A 20,531-nucleotide genomic window follows, 5' to 3' on the forward strand; every position below is an offset into this window, starting at 1 on the left:
CCATATCAGCAAAGAAACAACTTAGACATAAGATAGCAGATGGTGTATACATACCCTGTCTCTTTGGGGCTCACGTCTTTCCACCAAGGCCCCTGCTGTGTGGGATAGTGTTAATTCTTCATTTTTACAAAGCCACATCCAATTCAATGTTTCCCTCTACAAAACTTACTACTTTGATTGGAAGAATTATCTGGTCATCAGACCTAATCCTCACAATATGTCTGATGAGCTGTGAGCTTTAACATCCTCCTCCAACCGAACCAAATCAAACCAAACCACCCCCCGACAGCATTCAGCCTCTGCTTGAGAAAGAATCTTCCCCTGAGCACCGAAAATTCTAAGGTGGTGCCAAAGCAATGGACGTGTGTGGGCATGTACTACTCAGAGAGGTCTTCCTGGAAATCAGTGTTGGCTTTTCCTCTGAACAACGCAAGAATATCGAGTGAGTGCTGCGTTCCTGGGCCCAACTCCAGCCACCTTCTGCAGCAGCAATGGTAAGAGGGAGCCTGGGCACCCACCACACACCTCAACTCCAAGGGGTTCCCACCCTGTCCCAATCCCTGGCATTCCTGCCCACTGGGCTGGTGACATGAAGTATTTAGGGGAACTTAAGAGTTTCTAGGGACTCAAGTCAAACTCCTTCCTTCAAATTCAAACTTTAGGAAGAAAGTTATTGAAACACCACATCTTTTTATGGAGGAAACAAACCACATACTTCTGAAGGTGATTAATTGTCTTTATTGGAGGAAAACAAGAAGTCATCAATCTCATTATCATTATGATAGAAATCTTGATATGTGTACATGATTGTCAAGGCAGAGAATCATTTGCTACACAGGCCCGTTAACAATTTTGCAGTGCCGCAAACCTATGTGGGGTAAACTTCTTGCAGAGTTTATTACATGCATGGAATAAATGTAGTTTCCCTTCTTTTGGACAAGCATGTTTTTACGGAAAAAGTGAACCAATTGCAAGCCTGGTAATAATAGACACAGGGACATTCCTGGGTTCAACGATGTAAGCTTTTGGAAAATGCGCTCACTGTTAGGAGAGCTGCAAGAAGGACTATGACATTATGTATGGTGACCAGAGCCAATTTAGAAATTGTTCCAAATTTTATTCTGGACAGAATATACCTTTTATCTTCCAATCTGAACGTGGGGCTAAGATAAATGTCCTTTGAAACATGCTGCCTGTCTTTCAAAACAAAGGCGCTGCTGCAGTGTTGCAGCAAGCAGCCTTTTTGTTCCAGTCAAAATGTTTTTGCTTTTGTAACATGTCAAAAGCCAGGCTGTCAGCCCTGCCCCAGTGCTTCTGCTCCCCCAAGTGCAAGGCTACCTCCAGGGTCCCCGGGGACCTCAGTCTGTCCAGATTAAGGTTTTCCTTAATTTATCAGGTGTTTGGGGCTTTTGAGTCCCTGGTGATGTCTTATCTCTATGATTAAAGCCTCAAAGACTCCTTTCATTTTCTTTTTTTCCTGTCCATAAGAAAATAAAATCACCTCAAAGTAAAATGAGTTGGTAAATCATCAGAAGACATAATCATCATATGAGAAGTTCCCTGGAGACCAAAAGGTTAAAAATGGATATGGCGAATGCAGAAGCGGCATTAGTACAAAGGGGGAAATGCGCTAGTTAGTCCCTTTGGTGTAGAGAGATACAGACACTGAGAAGCCATTCCACATTTTGTCCACGAAACCAGACCTGGCAGCCACATGCTGCACGGTTGGCTGCCAAATGCACAGCCTTTGGGTTTGCAGAAGCGGAGGCCCCCGAAGCCACAAGCCTAGTGGCTCCTGCTCAGGTGGCAGGGAAGGTGGGAAGGGCTGACATTCCTTCCCGTTGGTGCAGAGCAGGAGGCAGGCCAGGCTGTGGCCAGCATGCAGGGCCGACTTCACAGTGGGGCTGGGCTCCTGTGCCCACACCTGGGCTTCAGATGGCGATGCACTGGGACCACAATGAAGGTTGGGGCTGAAGGGGGCTTGGGGCTCTGTCTTCCTCTTCTCCTCCCTGCCTGCTGGCCGATGTAGAGGTTTCCAAGCTGTCTCACCTGCTGACTAGTTTTCTTGGCATCTCCAGGAAACAAGCCCTCCTTTTAGAAATCTGCCCAATTCGCCTTTCCTATCTCAACATCTTCAACCCTGAAAACCAAAGAACTGGAACACTTTTTGGTCAGTGCCAGGTACACTTGCAGCCCCACCCTAGGACCAGGTGCCCCTTAAGAGAGTGGTGGGTTACATACAGGTATATACAATTTTTTAAAAAAACAAACTGAACAGTGTTTGGTCTGGAATGTGTTTAAGGAAAAGGCCAACTTTGCAGAGTGTGAGTGGACAGAACAGGGAAGCAGTGCTGTTTCAGAAGAACATGCAAAGGTTTCGTGCATCAGAAGACTTGGAGGACTTCATTTCTTTCGCCAGAATGACTGTGCCACCCAGGGAAAGAGTACATCTCATTTCTGTTTATGGATATGGGAGGAGCTGCCCTTGCTGGACCTTGCTGTGCCTTCTCACCTCCAGAGGAAACCCAGCATGAGCTTGTGGGTATCCTGTGAAGTTGAGAGTCTTACGGGAGAAGTACAGTGGCCATAGCCTCTTTCTCCTGCCTCCAGCCCCAGAGCAATGCTTCCAGGGCAGTTTCTCCAGGGTGAAGAATCGACACCGGCCCCCAGGCTCCAAAGCCTTAGAATGCTGAGTTATCTCCACTGGGATATGGTCTTTTGTGTTTAAAATTGTCAAACCCCATGTTGCTTATCAGATTCAGCTGTCACTCCTCCAGAGAGAGGGGTTACCCCTCCATTTTAGGAGGGGTCACTTGGGTTCCCTTCCTCTGTCCTTGGTGTTTTTGGCCTTTGTTTGAAAGGGAGGAGTCCCACCCTCCCACCCACAATCCACCCAGGATATGCTGGACACCCAAGGAGAAGAAAGGGCAGGATGAGTTTAGTGCTGGGCAGGTAAACTGAGTCTCAGGGTCATACACCAAATGCCTTTCATTAGTTCATGCTTCCTAAATGCCAGAGTCTTGCCTGTTGAGCCTTGAGCCTGACTGCCCAGTTCCCTGGATGCTATGCTAAGAGCTAGCTGCAGTGGGACCTTCTCAAAGGTCATAAGCCCCCGTGCCAAGGGGAGGCTTCTCCCTGCTCCTGAAGAGATGTTTTAGATACCACTGGAATCACTGCCACGATCAAGAATACTAAGCCATGCTTGATTTTTCAGGGTTTTTTTTTGGGGGGGGGGACTGTTTTCTGCATAGTTCTTTCCTTTGAAAAGGAAACACTAAGGTGTCATTAGCTTTTCTATCCTCCTATGGATTCAGGGGCAGTAGGAGGTGGTGGAAAGTGCCTCCTGTAATAGCCACGTGCAGCCCTGGAGTTGCTGTCCATCTATCTGGGCATCCGCTCAAAGGTCTTCAGGGGTTGTGTGCATGTCACGTGGGCACGCCCCGCCCCTCTCAGCTCTAGCTGCCTTCACCCGACCCAACACGGCAGACCCCCACGTGCTCGCTGCGGGAGGCCAGCCTCCAGGGTCCCCTGGTTAAGGGTATAAGCTGCTGGTCTGGTGGGGCCACGTGTGGGCACACACTCACTGTCTCAGACAGGTGCTAGCCTCTCTGATGGTCTGCCTGACGGGATGGAGATCAGGAACACGAGGGAGGGACAGAGAAGCCAGTGAGGGACAGATGATTGGAGGACACTGTTTCAAACAAGAAAAACTACCCACTGGCTCTGAGAAGGTGACGAGACCAAAGGGAGAGGGAAAGAAGAAAGTGATGAAGCCCACAGTCCGCCCTTAGCTTCAGCCTCACCCAATGGACTGGAGGGCACACGTCAGCTGGGTGCCCGTGTGAAATGGTCAGCTTCTGTTGGTGAAATGTGACATCAGTGAGGGTCCTAGGACTTTGCCACTCCACTTGGCAGGTGCTACCAAAAAGCACATTCTGAGTTCTCTTCCCGTGTTGTGATCAACGTGTAAAAGATACCAAATACAGTTGAAAGGGAACCTCTGTTCTTTTGCCACCAAGGCTTTCTCAACAGAGCGAAAGTTCTTCCATGCGGGAACTGTTCACTCCTCTTCCTAAAACAACAGCAAAGCACCTAAGGCTAGTGGCATCCAGACATTCACCTGATGTCAAGTTCAACAGTGTATGTTTGGACTGAAATCAGTCACGATGTCCTCCTACCATGTTCTTGAGACCTGACATGTTACAGGCCAAGCATGGCCAAGAGCTGATCCAAACCGCACAGAGGCACCTGCAACCAGCCCTGTCTTCCAGGGCTTCTGCACTTTCCAGGGGAGACATACTTTCAAAATTTAATTGCGAGAACATGCACCCCACACATCAGCTCCAGAAAATAATCGAATCACCCACAAATGTGGCTTTAGCCATTGCTTTCCAAGGGCAAAGGACCGTGTACAACGGTAGCACACAGTGCAAGGAGCTGATAACTATTCAGGCACACATCCTAAGTATCAAATTCAGGCAAATTACCCCTCCTCCCCCATAACATCTAACGGCTTGTTTTCTCACACTGAAGAAACTCCAATCTTCCAATACACTTGTTAGTAAATAAGCAACATTCTAATAAATCCCTTGGAGACATGTTAGTTTCCTGATACTCTTTGTAATTTTTCTGCCCCTCTCCTCCTGAAGACGGGTGATTGATGCATATCCAACTCAGACAACGCTTGCTTCTTGACTGGGTCTACTTTTCAAGGATTTTTACAGGTTTTGAAGAGTAATAGCTTGATTTTCACTCTGGATGCAAGAGTGGCAGATGCTAAATGGGCTTCCTATCAACTGTCAAAAGAGGCTGAGGGCCCGAGGCATGTGGACACGGGGTAGACCAGATGCCTGTCTTCCTAGCTGCTCTTATGCACACCTGCACTGCTGTCCTAAAGAGAGGCAGAAGGGAGCTGCTGAGCCTAATAACCCTGTGTGTGTGATTGTGAGTGTGTGAGTGGTGTATGTGTGTGTGTTGAGGGGGCCATCACTGGACATTTGGCCTGGACCAAGGCAAAGCTGTGGGAGTGACAAAGACGGCTGGACTGACGGAATCCACCAAGTCTGGTCAACAGTGGGGGAAAGGTGTGAGGACAACAGCCAGGAAAGTCGCTGGGCCATCAGGTAGACATACAGAGACACAGCGCAGGCCTGAGGCCGACTGTGCAGATGCAGACTCAGGGCACAGCATGGGCAAAAGGGCCAAGGGAGGGCTTTTGCAAGTGGGCCTTTGGGGCCATCCACTCGCCTCTACACGAAAGCATCCTTGAAGCTCCTGGAAAAGAGGCTTTCCCTGGGTTTCATGCAATGCTCGCTCTAATGCTTGCTCTATCCCTCACACCAAATCACCAGGTGGGTGAACAATGCGGCTGGTGTGCCTGGGCCATTGCCTGTTTCAAAGTCCTACATCCCAGGAAAGCTCTCAGTCCAGGCAGAGTGGGACCTCTGCCGACCCCACCATCAGAGGTCTTTGGTTTCTGGATCCCCTCGGTCAGAGGGATGGCTTTCAGCCCCAGCTGGGCCTGACTTGGGGTGGTCTCTGGCCATCCCTGCAGTGGCCAGTGTCCTGCCTGCTGGGCAGGTCACCTCTCCTCAGCACCCCGGATAACTGGAGGCTTCTCCGAGGCCATGTCCTTTCCTCCCCGGATCACTCTCCTCTAAGAACGGGCTAAACGTGTGCAGAAACAACTTATGTGAGCTAGAGGCCAGTTTCAGGGATAAGATTAGAAATGCATTTGTTAAAAACAGAGAGGTCCATTTGCAAACCGCAGAGCTGAGAGCAGGGCTTTCACGCGTCACCCCCCTCGTGACAAATGAGAGCTGTGTGGGAAATTCACTCCAAACCAAATGGCGTCTTGCTCCTTCTGTCAGGGAGGCTCTTAAATCTCTGCTGGGGGGCTGTGAGTATGGGGGGGGGCATTTCCTTCCCAGCAAGTCTAGCCTTTCATCTTGGGGGAGCAGGCTTAACTTCTGACCGCTGATGGGCTGATGGCAAGAGGCCCAGAGGGTCTCCAGTTGGTGAGGGGTTTGCTGGAGGAGCTGCCAGGAGAGGTTTTCTGCAGGCGTCCTCCCCCAGCCCCTTGCCCCCCACCCCGGGGAGAAGACACGTCTACAAAAAGCTGTCTTCTCCAAGAGCGGCCCTTCCAAGGAAGAAGGGCAGAGAAAGAGAAGGAACTGAAGTCAAGTCTTCCCCTCAGAGACGGATTCTCCAACGCTCCTCTTCTTTGAATATTTTAAAAAATAGTCTTACATTTCCTCTGGAGGAAAAAAAAAACAAAAAACATCCCTTCAAGTTGAACATAAAATTCCACTAGCGCCAAGCCAAAGAGATAGGTCACGGAACTATGAAGTCTAGCTCGAGAGGACGTTATTTCTAAAAAGAAAAAAAAAAAAAATCCTAATGCACAATATTTACCGATACTTAAATAATCCAGTTGAAACCTTTTTTTTTTTTTTTGTCATGAATGAAAAAATACAACATAGACGGTTCCCTCTACTGAGAAGAGCGGAAATGACAGGGCTTGGGCAGAGGACTCCGAAGGTCCGTCCCGCTAGAGCTTTGCAAGATTCCTTTGTACAGCACCAGATCCTATTAAATCAGCTCCCTTGAGTCAGTACAGTTTGTGAGAAATGAACACTTCAGAATTGCAGTATAAAATATGGCCATAAAAAAACCCGCCGTCTTCCAGTCCTGTGCAGGGAGGCACACCATGCAAGGTGGGATCGCTCTGGAGGGGCTGGTGGCGCTGGGGGCCCCCGGGGGCGCCTCCTTCCCTGGCCCCGCCCCTTGGGCCCCACCTCCGGGGGCCAGTCACTTGCTTCCAGAGTGCACCGTCGTCACAGTGGTGGGCCTGGGTCTTCGATCCGCTCCCGCTCCTGAGACCCCCGACGAGGAGGACATGAAACTACAGAGCGTGGAGGGTGCCCGACCTGCAGGGGGACAGTGGACACAAGGGGTTCAAAGCTCAGAAGGATTTATACACTTCCTGTTCCTGCTGCCAGGGTTCACGGCGGCGAGGAGCCGGGCCAAGGCTTTATGCACTCGACTCTAAAGCTTCACCGACTCATAGGAAACATTTGCTACGTATCCAAATCCTTGGTCTCGTCTTCCCTTTCCTTATAAGGATAACTGCTTTGTATTTGGAGGCACCGTGGTTGACCCACCGTAACATGCCAGGCTCCATGTATTGAGCACTTATTATGTACAAGGTACTCAGCTAGGATTTGAATACATGCTGTCCTTACAGAAAATGCATATTTCTCTTCTTTTCTTTGGGGGGGACCCTGCATACGCAGTATATGGAAGTTCCCAGGCGAGAGGTCTAATCGGAGCTACAGCTGCAGGCCTACACCACAGCCACAGTCACATCAGCTCTGAGCCTTGCCTTTGACTTTCATGGCAGCTCACGGTAACATCAGATCGTTAACCCACTGGGCGAGGCCAGGGATCGAACCCATGTCCTCATGGATATTAGTCTGGTTTGTTACCATTAAGCCACAAAGGGAACTCTGGAAATATTTATTTCTTCCAACAGCGCTGTGAAGCGGGGATTTTAAGAGTGAATAAAGAATGTGATACCCCTTCCGACCCTAGCTTGGCGTGTCAAGAAGCCTTTGGGACTGCAAGCCCACTGGAATGGGACCGCTCACCGGCTCCTGTGTGAATGCAGCAGCCCCCTGGCCTAGAACAACTCCTCACAGGCTGCACGTCCAACAACCCCCCTGCAGATGTGCTGGTATCGGAATGCCGTGATGTCGGGAGAGCCTACCTCTGAGCTGTAGTGGTGCACACTCCCGCCCTGCCACCGTGAACTTGGCAGGTTCACATACGGACGTTCATAAAGTAAACTCCTCAGATGGCTTTGTTGTTAGAACCACTGTCTGAATCTTCTTCTCTTTTTTTTTTTTTTTGCTTTATAGGGACACACCTGTGGCACATCAAAGTTCCCAGGCTAGGGGCTGAATCAGAGCTATAGCTGCTGGGCTACACCACAGCCACAGCAACTCGGGATCCAAGCCGAGTCTGCAACCTACACCACAACTCACGGCAACTCTGGATACCCAACCCACTGAGCGAGGCCAGGGATTGAACCTGAATCCTTACGGATACTAGTTGAGTTCATTACCACTGAGCCCCTACAGGAACTCCTGAATCTTTTATTTTTGTCCCTTTTGGCTGCACCCATGGCACACTGAAGTTTCCAAGCTAGGAACTGAAGCCACACCATAGCAGTAACAACGCTGGATCCTTAACCCATGAGCCACCAGGGAACTGCTGAATCATTTATTAATGACAGATAGTGGGGTTTCCGTTGACCGGAGGGCAGAAAGGATTTGCCCTGAAATGTAAATCTGGGTCTAAAGCGACATGTGGTTGATTCAGGGGATGCTCATGGCTCTTGGACATTTCCTGGGGACACTTAAGGGCTGGATGTTCTGGGATGAGATGGGAGGACTGTTTAAAGAGGACGAGAACCCTTTTGGGGGGCAAAGAGGAAGGAGTGCGATGCCCATTATGAGAGCAAGCTGCAGGGTCGCAGTGACTATGGAGATGGGGGCTTATGAGGCCGATCAAGGCCACGGCTCTGCAGTGCGGGGGCAGGGGGGGGACCTCCCGTGAGATTAAGATAAACCTGCCAACTGGGGGGTGGGAGAGAGACACGAGGGAGCTGCGGGAGCATCCTCAGCAGCACGATATTCCTCCAAAGATGAAGGACAGCGAAACACTGGTGCTGTCCCTTCGATCACAGGGCAACGCACTTCATATCAATAGCCCGAACGATCATCATCAAAAAAAAATCTAGTAAACATCGACCAGATCAGGCTGTCGTGAGTCTCCGCCCTCCCTTCCTCATCCCTAAGGGTGACGTACAGGAGGCAAAGCAACGTGAGGAGCCGATCAGAGCGTGTCGGGGCTCTTGACCGCACACCTGGGGCTCCGTGCAACTTGAGCCACAGGTGTCTCATCTGCAAATGAACGTAATCATACCTACGGTGGTATAAATATTAAATAATTCAATTTGAAAAAATATTTTGCAAAAACAGTGCTCCAGGATTGTTAGGCGTATTACATGGCATCAGGTATTGAAAGAGCCTTTCAGGAGTTCCCGCTGTGGCAAAACAGGATCAGAGGTGTCCCTGCAGCACCAGGATGCAGGTTCCATCCGCAGCCCGGCACAGGGGGTTCAAAGGATCTGATGTTGCTGCAGCCAGGACAGCTGGGATCTGATCCCTGGCCTGGGATTTCATATGTCTTGGGGTGACCAAAAAAGAAAAAAAAAAAAAGGAAGAAAGAAAAAAAGAGTCTGACAAATGGTACGTACTCAGTAAAGAAGTGTTCCCGCCCCCCCCCCACTGCCCCCGATTTGTCCCAAAAGCCGGTTGAAAAGTTCTGATTTTGCTACATACGCACAATCTTTTTGGCTGGCCAAACTGAGGCTGCCCGATACACTTGCATTTGAACTGTCCAGGCTGCTGCCAAGATGGAGTTTCCGCATGTGTCTCACGACGGCCGTGGCATTAAACGCTTGCTGAAATTCAAGAAACGCAAAAAAGCAGACAAAATAGCCCCAAAGATTAGGAAAGACTCAGATCACGATTTCTCCTGTTGCCCTAAGCAGTGTAGACGTCTTACAGCGTTCTCATGATACTCTAGAAAGGAAACCGAGGCTTCCCTTTCTTCTAAAAGTATGCTCATCATTCAACCCTCTCCCCACCCAGCCAAATACATTTTGGAGATTAAAAGAATATTTCTCTTCTGACATAATACTGTAGAATATAGAATAAATGTAAACCAATTCTCTCCATAATTTGAGAAGTGCTGTCTAGACTAAAAGCCAGATTATAGTAACACAGTATCTTAAAGTACGATATTTGAAGAGTCTTGCTTTTCCGATTATTGGAGCTTTTTCCTAAATAATAGCATTTCCTGTGAATAAACTAGGTCAGTGGCATAGTCGCTCACTGTTAGTTCTCGTGGAAAAGCAGCCAGCTCTTAATTATCCACGTTGGTTAGAACAGAAGGTTTAGGTAATGGCTTAAATCCATCACATTTGTACCCGACTGGATGGATGGGTCCAACTCAGATTTCCTGGGGTTTTTGGGTTTTTACCCCCTTTTTATATCGCTTTAAAGGAAGTCGATGCTTCAACGTTCCAGCAAAGCGAAGGAGGACAACAGGGATTCTGCTCTTAAGAAACAGCAAAGCAGGAAGAGCTGGCAGGACGGCTATGCTGGGACCCCAGAGGGGAATGTGAACTCACACACTTGATCCCCTCTCACCACCATGCTCTCCTCAAGACTTCATCCTTATCGGTTAAAATTAGCACAATTGTTTGGGAGAGGGTCCGGGGGAACGGCTCGAACGGCAGGGCACGTTTCTCGGGAGTGTTTCAGTTCACTGGGATCGTGGGAAACGCAGGACTTACTCTCCACTTGCTTTTGGCGAAGTTCTTCCGGATCTGGGCGCTGACGGACTCGTGGATGTTTTTGCTAAGGGCTGTGTCACCGGCGATCCTGAAACAGACGGGAAGATGCTCCTTTAAGAGGGCTTCTTTGGGGGCAGGGGAGGGGGGTGAGCTCTGACACTGGGTCCCAAGCTGCTTTCCTGGGGAAGCCGGATCCTGTCCCCTGCCCCAGGTTTGCTGAGAGGGTGGCCCGTCACTGTTCCCTCCACGTGTTTATTTCACCCCATGGCTCTTGTCTGAGCATCCGCGATCCACCCCCACGGCACTGCAGGCCCTGTCCCACCTCCAGACCCTGAACCCGCTCCGGGATGGATCAGCACCTTCTCCGTGGACACCTCTACCTGGGCTCCCGCAACTTCCCTTTTGACCCCAGTTCCGGTGACATCAGTATCCACAATGACAATGCACTCTGAACTCAGTTTCCCTCCCCCAGCTCCAATTTGCCTCATCTCTGAGGCCTCAAGAGTGTCCCCTGCCTGGTCAGATCACTAGGGTCTTACCAAGGTCTCCCTGCCAGCCTCCTCCCCCGGCCCCTCCCTCTGGCATCCCTAGGCCCACCGCTCCCTTCTGGCTCCATCGTGACCGAGCTCAGCCCTGCTGTGTTCCCCTCGCCCACCCCCAGCGCCCCTCACCTCCCCTGGGCTCAGGGACAGAGTTCCCAGCCTCAGCAGGTGTGCCTGGTACACCTGCTCCTGCACTTCCTAGAAAACTTCTCTGAACTGCATGGACCGCATCCCACCACATTCCCTTGGGTCACTGGGCCATCTTTCCTTTAGTTTGTGCTGGACCTCAGCTGAGATTAGCAGGAGGCCGTTACCTCCTCCCCGCCTGTCCTCAGAGGGCCTCATCCTTTTCCTTCCTCTCCCTGCTCTGCGACACCTCTTCACACCCCTCTCTTCCCAGCCCGCCTTCCCTCCCGCCCTCTCCAAGCTGTTCCTACACCTCCCTCGCCTCCAGTCCCACTGATGACCTGGAGGGCCCTCCAGCTCACTCTCCGCCCTCACGTCCCTTGGCGACCTCAGCACCGTCGTCCTGCCACACTCAACCCCTTGGCCTCCTCCACAATGTCCCAGGAAGCCGTGTTTTGCTCAAGCTCAGTCTTTTCTGGGCTTGAATCCATCACCACCTCTTTCCTTTAGCACCAAGCTCTTCACTTGGAAGCTGATGTCTGATGCTGAGAGAGGATTTCTTGGATCTCAGGGAAACGTTAGGGGCAGACACTGACCATCCCTTCGGGCAGGATGGTGACTGGTCAGTGAGGGCGCCTGTCCCCTGGACACAGACCAGCCTGGACACAGATGCTGCGTCCAGTGGCTTGGGGACATAAAAGGAACAAGCTCAGGGCTTACTCAAGAAACCGCCCCTGAATAAAAATACGTTCCCACCACCAGCCTTTCCTTTTCGAATTGAAAACATGGAGGATGGGCTGGAAGGTGAGTCTGTGCCAGGCTGGGCCCAAGTTTAGAACACAGTCTGATATTCCCAGCTCAGAGCAAGACCCCTTAAATAGACTTGCCCCCCCGGCCAAGCAGGGCTGAAAATATGCAGCTAAAACGACGCTCCGAGAGGAGCAAAGCCAGCCAGGTTTGCTCTGCCAACAAGTGCCAATGGCCCCCTTTCCCCAGACACACATCAGTGAATAGAAACATCTCAATGTGCAAATCCACCCAAACCACCGAGGAAGGAGGCGCAGGGCCGCGGACATTGTCAGCATTAAGCCTTTTCCCCGGGAGCGTTTCCTGCTGTGCCTTTGGTAGAGGCTATACCCCGGAAGAGGATGCCAACGCCACCTCGTCGGTGGCCAGTTCCTTCTTGGAAACCAGGGGGTAGAAGTGGGAGAAGAATGAGTTCCTGGGGCATGAGAAGAGCCACAGGGCACAGCCCGCTCCAAACCAAACAAGCCAGGGCGGGGCTGTGTGTGTTGGCAGCGGGGGGAACTCCCTTCTCCGTGGGTGAGCACAGCTGAGATGGGAGGAAAATGCACACTTTCAGTTATTCTCAGAATGTCTTGCTTCCCACAGTCACAGGATCTGAGGCGCTGGGTAGGAACTGAGCAGGGCACATGGTGGCCCAGAGGCCCCTGGTAAGCACGCTTCTTAGAGGTAGAGCCACGATGGCTCCTCTGGCAGCTCATGACCTTCCTCCAATGGGCACCACAGTCGCCAGCAAGTTCACGGGGATGCTTCCAACTTCAGTATCACTCACCCACAGAACCAGAGACATGGAATCTGAGAACTGGAAGGGACTTTGGTTGTCACCCTGATTGTCCTAGGAACTGAGCAATGCCTCTGATACAGAAGTTCCTCCTGCATCTGTACACATACACACACACACACACACACCCGCAGGCAAAGCTGTGGGCACCCCCATTCCATCCAGGTCTCTGACTTTTTCTCTTGCTTCCTGCTTTTTGCCTCTACAAACAGAGAGAGGAGTTCCCATCTTGCCTTGGCAGTTAACGAACCTGACTAGCATCCATGAGGACGTGAGTTTGATCCCTGGCCTCAATCAGTGGGTTAAGGAGCCAGCATTGCCGTGAGCTGTGGTGTAGGTCGAAGATGCGGCTCGGATCTCGAGTTGCTATGGCTGTGGTGTAGGCCGGTGGCTACAGGTCCAATGGGACCCCTAGCCTGGAAACCTCCATATGCTGCAGGTGCGGCCTAAAAAGACAAAATAATAATAATAAATAAGAAGGTGGCATTTGTATAAATCACATTCGCTCCATCAGACCCGCCTGGCTCTCCCTTCTCCACACAGACCATCGAACCCCTCCCCTTGCCTTTCAGTATTTTTGTGTTTTGTACACAATCTGTTCTACCCGTGCAGGTCTGTTATGTGTTTTTCTAGCCACTTGCTCAAGACAGGCCTGGGGATGCCTGGCGTGTGTCCCAAACTCCTGGGACCCTCCTCCTCATTCCTGGGGTTACCCCAGCTGGGTAGGTGGGGGCTCTCTGTGACCACTGAGGAGAGGGCTGCGGATGCTGCCGTGGGCCTGCTCCGGATGCTGATGCCCAGAGTGTCACTGAAACTGGAGGAGGGGGGCAGAAAATCCAAACGAGATAAACAACCCCCAGGAAGAGGCTTCCTTGTAACTAGGACTGGGTCTCAACCCGCCTCTGGCCACTGCCTGCTCTTCGGCCAGCAGCCGGCAGCCAACAGCCTGTCGGTCCCCTACCATCCACCGGGACAAGTCTGGGGAAACGTGGTGAGACAGGCTGACGGCTCCCTACAAGGACAGCTTTGAGAGGGGCTGGGTGCCGAGGGAGTGGTCTGTTTCGAGGCTAAGAGGAGGCACAGCCCTGCATGGCCTTGGCTGTGCTGGAAGAGCAAGTGCACAGTAAGAGGTGGGGATTTTGGGGGGTCTTCCCAGGACTGGACCCCACAGCCTCCAGACAGCAGCGATGCTGGGAAAGCCACGCCTTGCTCTCTGCAAGCTCAAGCAACTCCTTCTTTTCAAAATGCCCGGGCTGTTTTACACACACGACACAAGTGTTTCATAAAGGCAGGCAATGGGGGTGGGGTGTTTCAGTGATGCTACTAGCATTTACTTTGATCGTTTTCTGACTTCCTGGGAATTTTGAAACACGCAGTAAAAATTTTAAAATGATGGGGGACAAAACCACCTCTGAAGTCAGGAGGCATTTACTGGTGCAGCTCGCGTGCCCATACATCTTAACGTGACCCAGGCTGATGACCCTGAAATTTCTTCCCTGGCTCGACCTGAGCTCCAGACGCATTCAGCAAAGTGCCCGCCCGAGATCTGCATCCAGACGACTTGCAGCTCCTTCCTGTTCTCTGTCCCCTTAAACGGGAAAACTGGGATCGACCTCAGCGCCCTCTCTTTGCCTCGCCCCTCCCACAGGTCTGCCCGGGACCTAGAGCTTCCCTGCCCCTGGACCGTCTCAGCCTCTCTCCATCCCTGTGACGCTGGACCAGCCACCTCCATCCTTCCATGGACCCGCCTTCTCTCCACCTCCGGGCTGCCCTTTCTGCCACCCTCCCAGGCTCCATTCCCAACGCCTCATCTCCTCACCTGCTGCCTGGCTGAGCTTTCAAAAATGCAAATCTGACCACCCTGCTTAAAACCCATCAGGGGCCCCCGCTGCCCCAAGGAAAAGTACAAATTCCTTAGTGCAGCCCGGAAGTAATGGGGCAACTCGTATAGACCGGAAATGATGAGACCTACTTCTTTACATGGGCTACCTCATTCAGTGCCTTGAAAATCCCTAAAGGATGGAGTTTCCGCTGTGGCCCAGTGGATTAAGAATCCACCTGCAGCAGCTCAGGTGGCAGGTGCAGCCTGGATTCAATCCTAGCACCAGGAACTTCCATATGCCATGAATATGCCCATTAAAAAAAAAAAAAAAAAAAAAGAAAAAAAGCAAAATCTCTATGGGATATGTATTACTGTTATTCAGGATCCCACACAGGAGGCCCAAGGGGTAAGATGCTGGTCCACACGGCACAGCCTGAGTTCAGGACTTGAACCCACCAGGCCATGTCAGAGCTTGCTCCAGAACCCTGCATTTGTTTTTCTTTTTACCGTCACATCTGCAGCACATGGAAGTTCCCAGGCTAGGGTTCAAAATGGAGCTACAGCCACCGGCCTCCGCCACAGCCACAGCAACGCCAGATCCGAATTGCATCTGTGACCTACACCACAGCTTGCAACAATGCCAATCTTAACCCATGGAGGGAGGCCAAGGATCGAACCTGTGTCCTTAGGGAGACAATGCTGGGTGCTTAACCTGCTGAGAAACAATGGAAACTCCCTGGTTCCACTGTTAGTCTCATCTGTCCCTTTCTTCTGGGTTCACTCTCACTCCAGTTCTATCAAATTCCGTTGCTCTGTGGATGGGTGGGCAATTTAAGCTCGCCCAGCCCAGAACCCCCGTCTGTCCCTGGAGGGTCCGGTGACAGCCTTCTCACAGTATGAGGCTGGCAGCTCCATCAAGTCCTTCCTGATTCTGAGCCCACCCTGCACCTGTGCCAGGCCCCCCAGGAAAACCGACCTCCGCCTTCTCTGTTTTTTCAAAAACATCCAGTGAAGAAGAGACTAGAGTTTAACTGGCCTCCTTCCTGCCTTCCACAGAGCGAGGCTGGGTCAGTGAACAAGCTCTAGGAAGAAATCACACTCTCTCTCTTGAGGTCCTTTTCTGCAAAAGATAACCTGAAAGTCCCGACTTGTATAAATAAGTGCCAGGGTGCAAGGCACACATGCCAACAGTGGTTAACGCTGCTTTATGGCGTATCTGAAAGTCACTGAGAGGAGTCCTGAAAGGTCTCATCGCAAGGAAAAAAAAAATTTATAACTACATCAGGCAATGGATGTTAAGGAAACCTACTGTGGAAATCATTTTTCAATAGAATAAATGCCAAGTTATTATGCCCTATGCCTTAAACTTACACAGCGTCATATGTCAATTACACCTCCATAGAGCTGAAGGAAAAGAAGTCTTATACAGCTGTAAAAGCCTACGGTTTATAAAATAAGAGGATGTTAATGTCTTCATTGTCACATACTCAGACCTACTATCTAAGGTGACTTATTAAAAAAATACATATAGGATAAGGGAGTTCCCGTTGCGGCTCAGCAGTTAGGAACACTACGTAGTGTCCGTGAGGATGCCAGTCGAATCCCTGGCCTTGCTCACTGGGTTAAGGCTCTGTAGTTTCCAGGCGCAGATCACAGATGTGGCTTGGATCTGGTGTGGCTGTGGCGTAGGCCTCAGCGGCAGCTCCTATTCAAACCCTGGCCCAGGAACGTCCATATGCTATGGGTGCGGCCGTAAAAAGAAAACAAAAAAAAGGTATCAGGATGATATACAAACAGAACTGCCTCCTTATTCAGAAAACCCCTTCCCTCCCTGTTCCTTCTCCTGTCAGCCCATCAGTCAAGAGCATCATTTGGGAATCTGACAGTCCTGCCTGGAAACAGTTCTGGCTTTGCTGTTAGGCAGCTGTGTCCTGTTGGCTAAGTTTCTTGATCTTTTTAAATCTATTTCCTTATCTCTGAAATGAAGACAAAAATCTACTTTACAGGATTATTGTAAAGGAAAGAAAATGAGAGGATATTTTCATGCAATTAGCACCGTGCCTGGAACATCACAGATTCTCAATAAATAACAGTTCTTCTTACTAAAATGCTCTGAAACTGGGTCACAAAAGGACCTTAGGCAGGTCCCCTTTGGAAGGTTAACCAGCACATGAGATGGGAAGAAAATGCTGCAGGAATTGGTGGAATAAACAAGGAGACTGTTCTAGAGGGCTTGCTGGGGGCAGATTTCTCCTGAAGTCAATTCAAGGCTGTTTTACTAATCCTGGCCTTTGTTTCAAAGTAGAGGTTCATGGTGCCTTTTGGGGGGGCTGTACCCATAGCATACAAGAGTTCTGGGGCCAGGGATCAAACTCACACCACAGCAGCGACCCAAGCCACAACAGTGACAATGCTGGATCCTTAACCCATTGAGCCGCCAGGGAACTCTTATGATGCTTTAATAAGAATAGCTTAATAACGCACTTGCTACACGCCGGACAGGATAAACACCTTACATGCACACACGATCTCTATCACGCTTACATCAGCCCTGAAATGGGGCATTGTTATTCCCACTTTAAAGATGAGAAAATTCAGGCTCAGAGAAGTATCGACCCAAAGTCGCTGGGTTCAAACCTAGTACGCGGCACAAAACCAAGGTGACCTCAGAGCCACTGCGGCAAACGCAGACCAGGATGCCAGCAACTACCAATTCATCCCTCTGGGGTTGAAGAAACACTCATTGCAAAAGCATCTTCAAATGAAAAGAACACATAACTTCAGTTCACTTTCCGACCAAGTAATAAGCTCAAGGAATAAAATTCCACTCCTTGGGGAATGGCCTTCAATAAAAAATGGTCCTAAAATACTTCACAGAAAGTGAAAAAGCTACAGTTATCTACTGGTGCCTTCAGAAGACTGTGTCCTCAGGTGGTGGTTTGGGGGAAGGAGGAACGCCACTGGCCAGAGGAGATGCCAGCTTCACCCGCGGCTTTCACACTGAAGACCAGCCACAGAAGCCGACTCTGGGAAGGCATCAGCCGGTGTGGTCTTGCTCGTGGGTGATTCTTCTTACCATGGGTGCCGAGCTGCCTGCTCACATGTGTATCTTTTATTTGGGTCTTTCTCCATCAGGTTCCGAATGAAGTCTTTTGCTGTTGGGAAGGAAGACCAAGGGGAGGAATCAGAATGTGGCCTGAGAGAGGACAGGATGGTGGGTCCCTCGGACTATCAAGGATACCATAAAAAACATGAGACCCGCCCTCCAGGGACAACAGGGACCTGGGGCAAAAAGGCAGGTGGCACCAGCATTTGGGGAAAAGGGAAGCCAAGGCTGGGGTTTCCGAGTGGTGATCCAGTAAATGAGGAGGCCACCAGGCCTGGGACCCCACCTTCCCAGCTCCAAGTCCCTTCCCGCTGGCAGCTAGCTGCACATTTGGTTCAGCAAAGAGAGGAAATATCTCTGTTGCCAGGTGCCTCTCACACAGCTCCCGGCTGCCCTAGGGAGCTGTTCTGTTGATGTCCTCTCCACCTTAGGACGTCACTGATTTAACGAAGTCGCCTGAGCGCCCACTAGGCCCACCAGGGACTGGGCTAGGGGCATGGACGTACCACACCCCAGGCACCCCACGCAGATGACAACAAACAGCAAACAGAGAGATCACCCTGCAAGAGGTGTGCCTGGGGGCCCAGGACTGGGTGTGGGTCAGAAGCGGGACGGGAGAACACGAGGGATTGGAACCCAGAACCAGAAGGTGACATGCGCTAGGCGGACATCTGTCACCTTGTGAGGGCTGGCAGCTCGCTGCCCACAGGACCGGGCTTCTGGGGGACGGCTGTGCCTTCCTAGATCAGAAGTAAATTACTCCTGGAGTTCCCGCTGTGGTGCAGCAGGATGGGCTGTGTCTCAAGAACACTGGGACACGGGTTCGATCCCCAGCCTGGCACAGTGGGTTAAGGATCCGGTGTGGCTGCAGCTGCGGCTTAGGTGGCAACTGCAGCTCGGATCTGATCCTGGCTCTATATGCAGCCAAGAGAAGAAGAAAAAGAGAAAAAGAAATCGACTATTCCTTACGCAGCTCTTTCCTGCAAATCTTGGAGACCTAGAGTCTGGTCCCGGGTTTTGGAAGATTGAGGAAGAAAGCAGGGTGTTTCCAGTCATGAGGAAATCACACAAATAATTTAAAAAAAAATGTGATACTGGGAGAGCTCACACCTTATTTCATTTGATTTTGATACCAGCTGCCAGGGTAGAGGGGAGTTTTATTACCATCCTCAGCTCATCAGGGAAGAAACTGAAGCTGGAGACAGTTCAACTATTTACATGGGCCTGGGGTTTGATTTTTATCCCTGAGCAGGAAATGGTAAAATTTCCCAGGGACAATGCAGGCAGCACAGTAGCTGAGACACAGGCTCTGGAGTCGGGGGCGGAGGTTCAAAGCCCCAGCTCTGCTGCTTATCAGGTGTTATTTCACCGTCCAAGGCCTCCGTTTTCTCATCTGTCAAATGGGCTAATAGCAGTCCCCACTGTCCTGAGGCTGTCCTGAGGCCTGAGGGAGCTAGCACACGTGTGGACTTTGTAGGGCTCAGCACACAGCAAGCACTTAATAAATGCGAGCTGCTACTGTCTCACTCCTGGAGCCCCCAGATCAGCAGGGATGGAGGCATGCGGCCCCATCCCTCAGCCTGGCTCGGGGTGCAGGTCCCAAGCCTGTCCTGCCCTCCCAAATCAATTCCAAGTATGCAGCATCCTTGGGGGCCTCAGGATGGTTCTGAGCCCTGGGAGCCTGTGAGACTCGAGTGGTCTGGGCGTGGGGGTCTCAGGGGCCGCCCCCAGGGAGCCGGGAGACCTACCAGAGTCAGAGATGTCATCCCAGTAGGGAGAGTCGAACTCATACTCCGCCTTGAGGATCTGCTCGAAGAGCTTGGAGTCATTTTCGTCGTAGAAAGGAGGGTAGCCGCAGAGCCTGGAAGACAGGAGGGCGTCAGCGTCTGAAAGGACTGAGGACCCAGCACCACGTGTGGCCTGACATCCTTCCCCAGAGGAAGAGCCGTCCTTGCTGGAGGAGAGCGCCTGCACTGCAGGTGCCGCAGACACGATTGCCGCCCAGAAACCCCATGTGCTCCTGCACACGTGACACGAAAGTTACATCGAGATTTCACAGGGAGCAAAAGGCTCAAAGCAGGCATGTCCACTGAGTTCATCTTCACGCTCCAAACACCCACCATGCCACCTACTGTGTATACGTGTCACTGATCTGACTGCCTGGATAACGTCCCAAATAGATGAGGAGGAAGTGACACCAAATATAGGTTTCCCATACATTTCCGGGCCTTTGCAGGTTCATTTTGTTTAGTAAATCATCAGAAACAGAAAAGGAAAACTGACAAACTTGAGTAGCCACCTTGCCACAGTGGCCCCACACGTCACAGGATCACCGATCACTCCCCATTCAGGTGTTTGGAAAGCTATCGTTTGGCTCATTAATATGCACAAGTAGAAGTCGGGAGAAACTATCACTATGACCTTTTCCTCACTGAACCTCTTCCACGTTGATTCTTGTTTTCTTGTTTTTATGCCACAACTGCGGCACATGGAGGTTCCCAGGCTAGGGGTCGGATTGGAGCTGCAAGTGCCGGCCTACACTGCAGCCCCAACACCACCGGATCTGAACCTCCTCTGTGACCTACACTGTGGCAACGCTGGATCCTTAACCCACTGAGTGGGGCTGGGGATCAAACCCACATCCTCATGGGTACTAGTAGGGCTCTTAACCCACTGAGCCATGGTGGAATCTCCCAAGTTGATTTTTAAAAGACAGTATTAGGGTGTTGGTGCAAGGGACTCCTAGGAGGTACCGACAGCCACCTGACAAACCTAATAGGAGACATTTTTGTGCCATGAAAATTTGTGCCATGAAACTGGGTTCTCACTTCTAGTTCTGCTACTAGGTTGGATGTGACCTTTACCAGAGGCCAGTGAGGCATTTTTTTTTTTTTTTTTTCTGGACTGAAACATCCTTATCTATA

The 20,531-nt window shown here is 51.0% G+C and overlaps 1 protein-coding gene across 10 annotated transcripts in view; it reads right to left on the reverse strand.

The window, feature by feature from the left end:
• Positions 1–718: 718 nt before the first annotated feature.
• Positions 719–20,531, reverse strand: part of CAMK1D (calcium/calmodulin dependent protein kinase ID) — a 433,657-nt gene continuing 413,844 nt past the window's right edge. For 7 of the 10 annotated variants that reach the window (XM_021063979.2, XM_084978730.1, XM_084978727.1 and 4 more), the window contains exons 7-11: positions 19,356–19,468; positions 17,578–17,656; positions 10,427–10,514; positions 9,412–9,529; positions 719–6,929 (exon numbers count right to left, since the gene is read on the reverse strand). In XM_021063979.2, coding sequence (XP_020919638.1) covers positions 6,811–6,929; positions 9,412–9,529; positions 10,427–10,514; positions 17,578–17,656; positions 19,356–19,468 — 517 coding nt within the window. In that variant the 3' untranslated portion in view covers positions 719–6,810. 10 annotated transcript variants of the gene reach the window in all.

Source organism: Sus scrofa, chromosome 10, assembly GCF_054392235.1.
Source record: "Sus scrofa isolate SSC_HxYL_T2T_F1_AM1 chromosome 10, Sscrofa_HxYL_maternal_Yorkshire_Landrace_v2.0, whole genome shotgun sequence".
NCBI classification, from domain to species: domain Eukaryota; kingdom Metazoa; phylum Chordata; class Mammalia; order Artiodactyla; family Suidae; genus Sus; species Sus scrofa.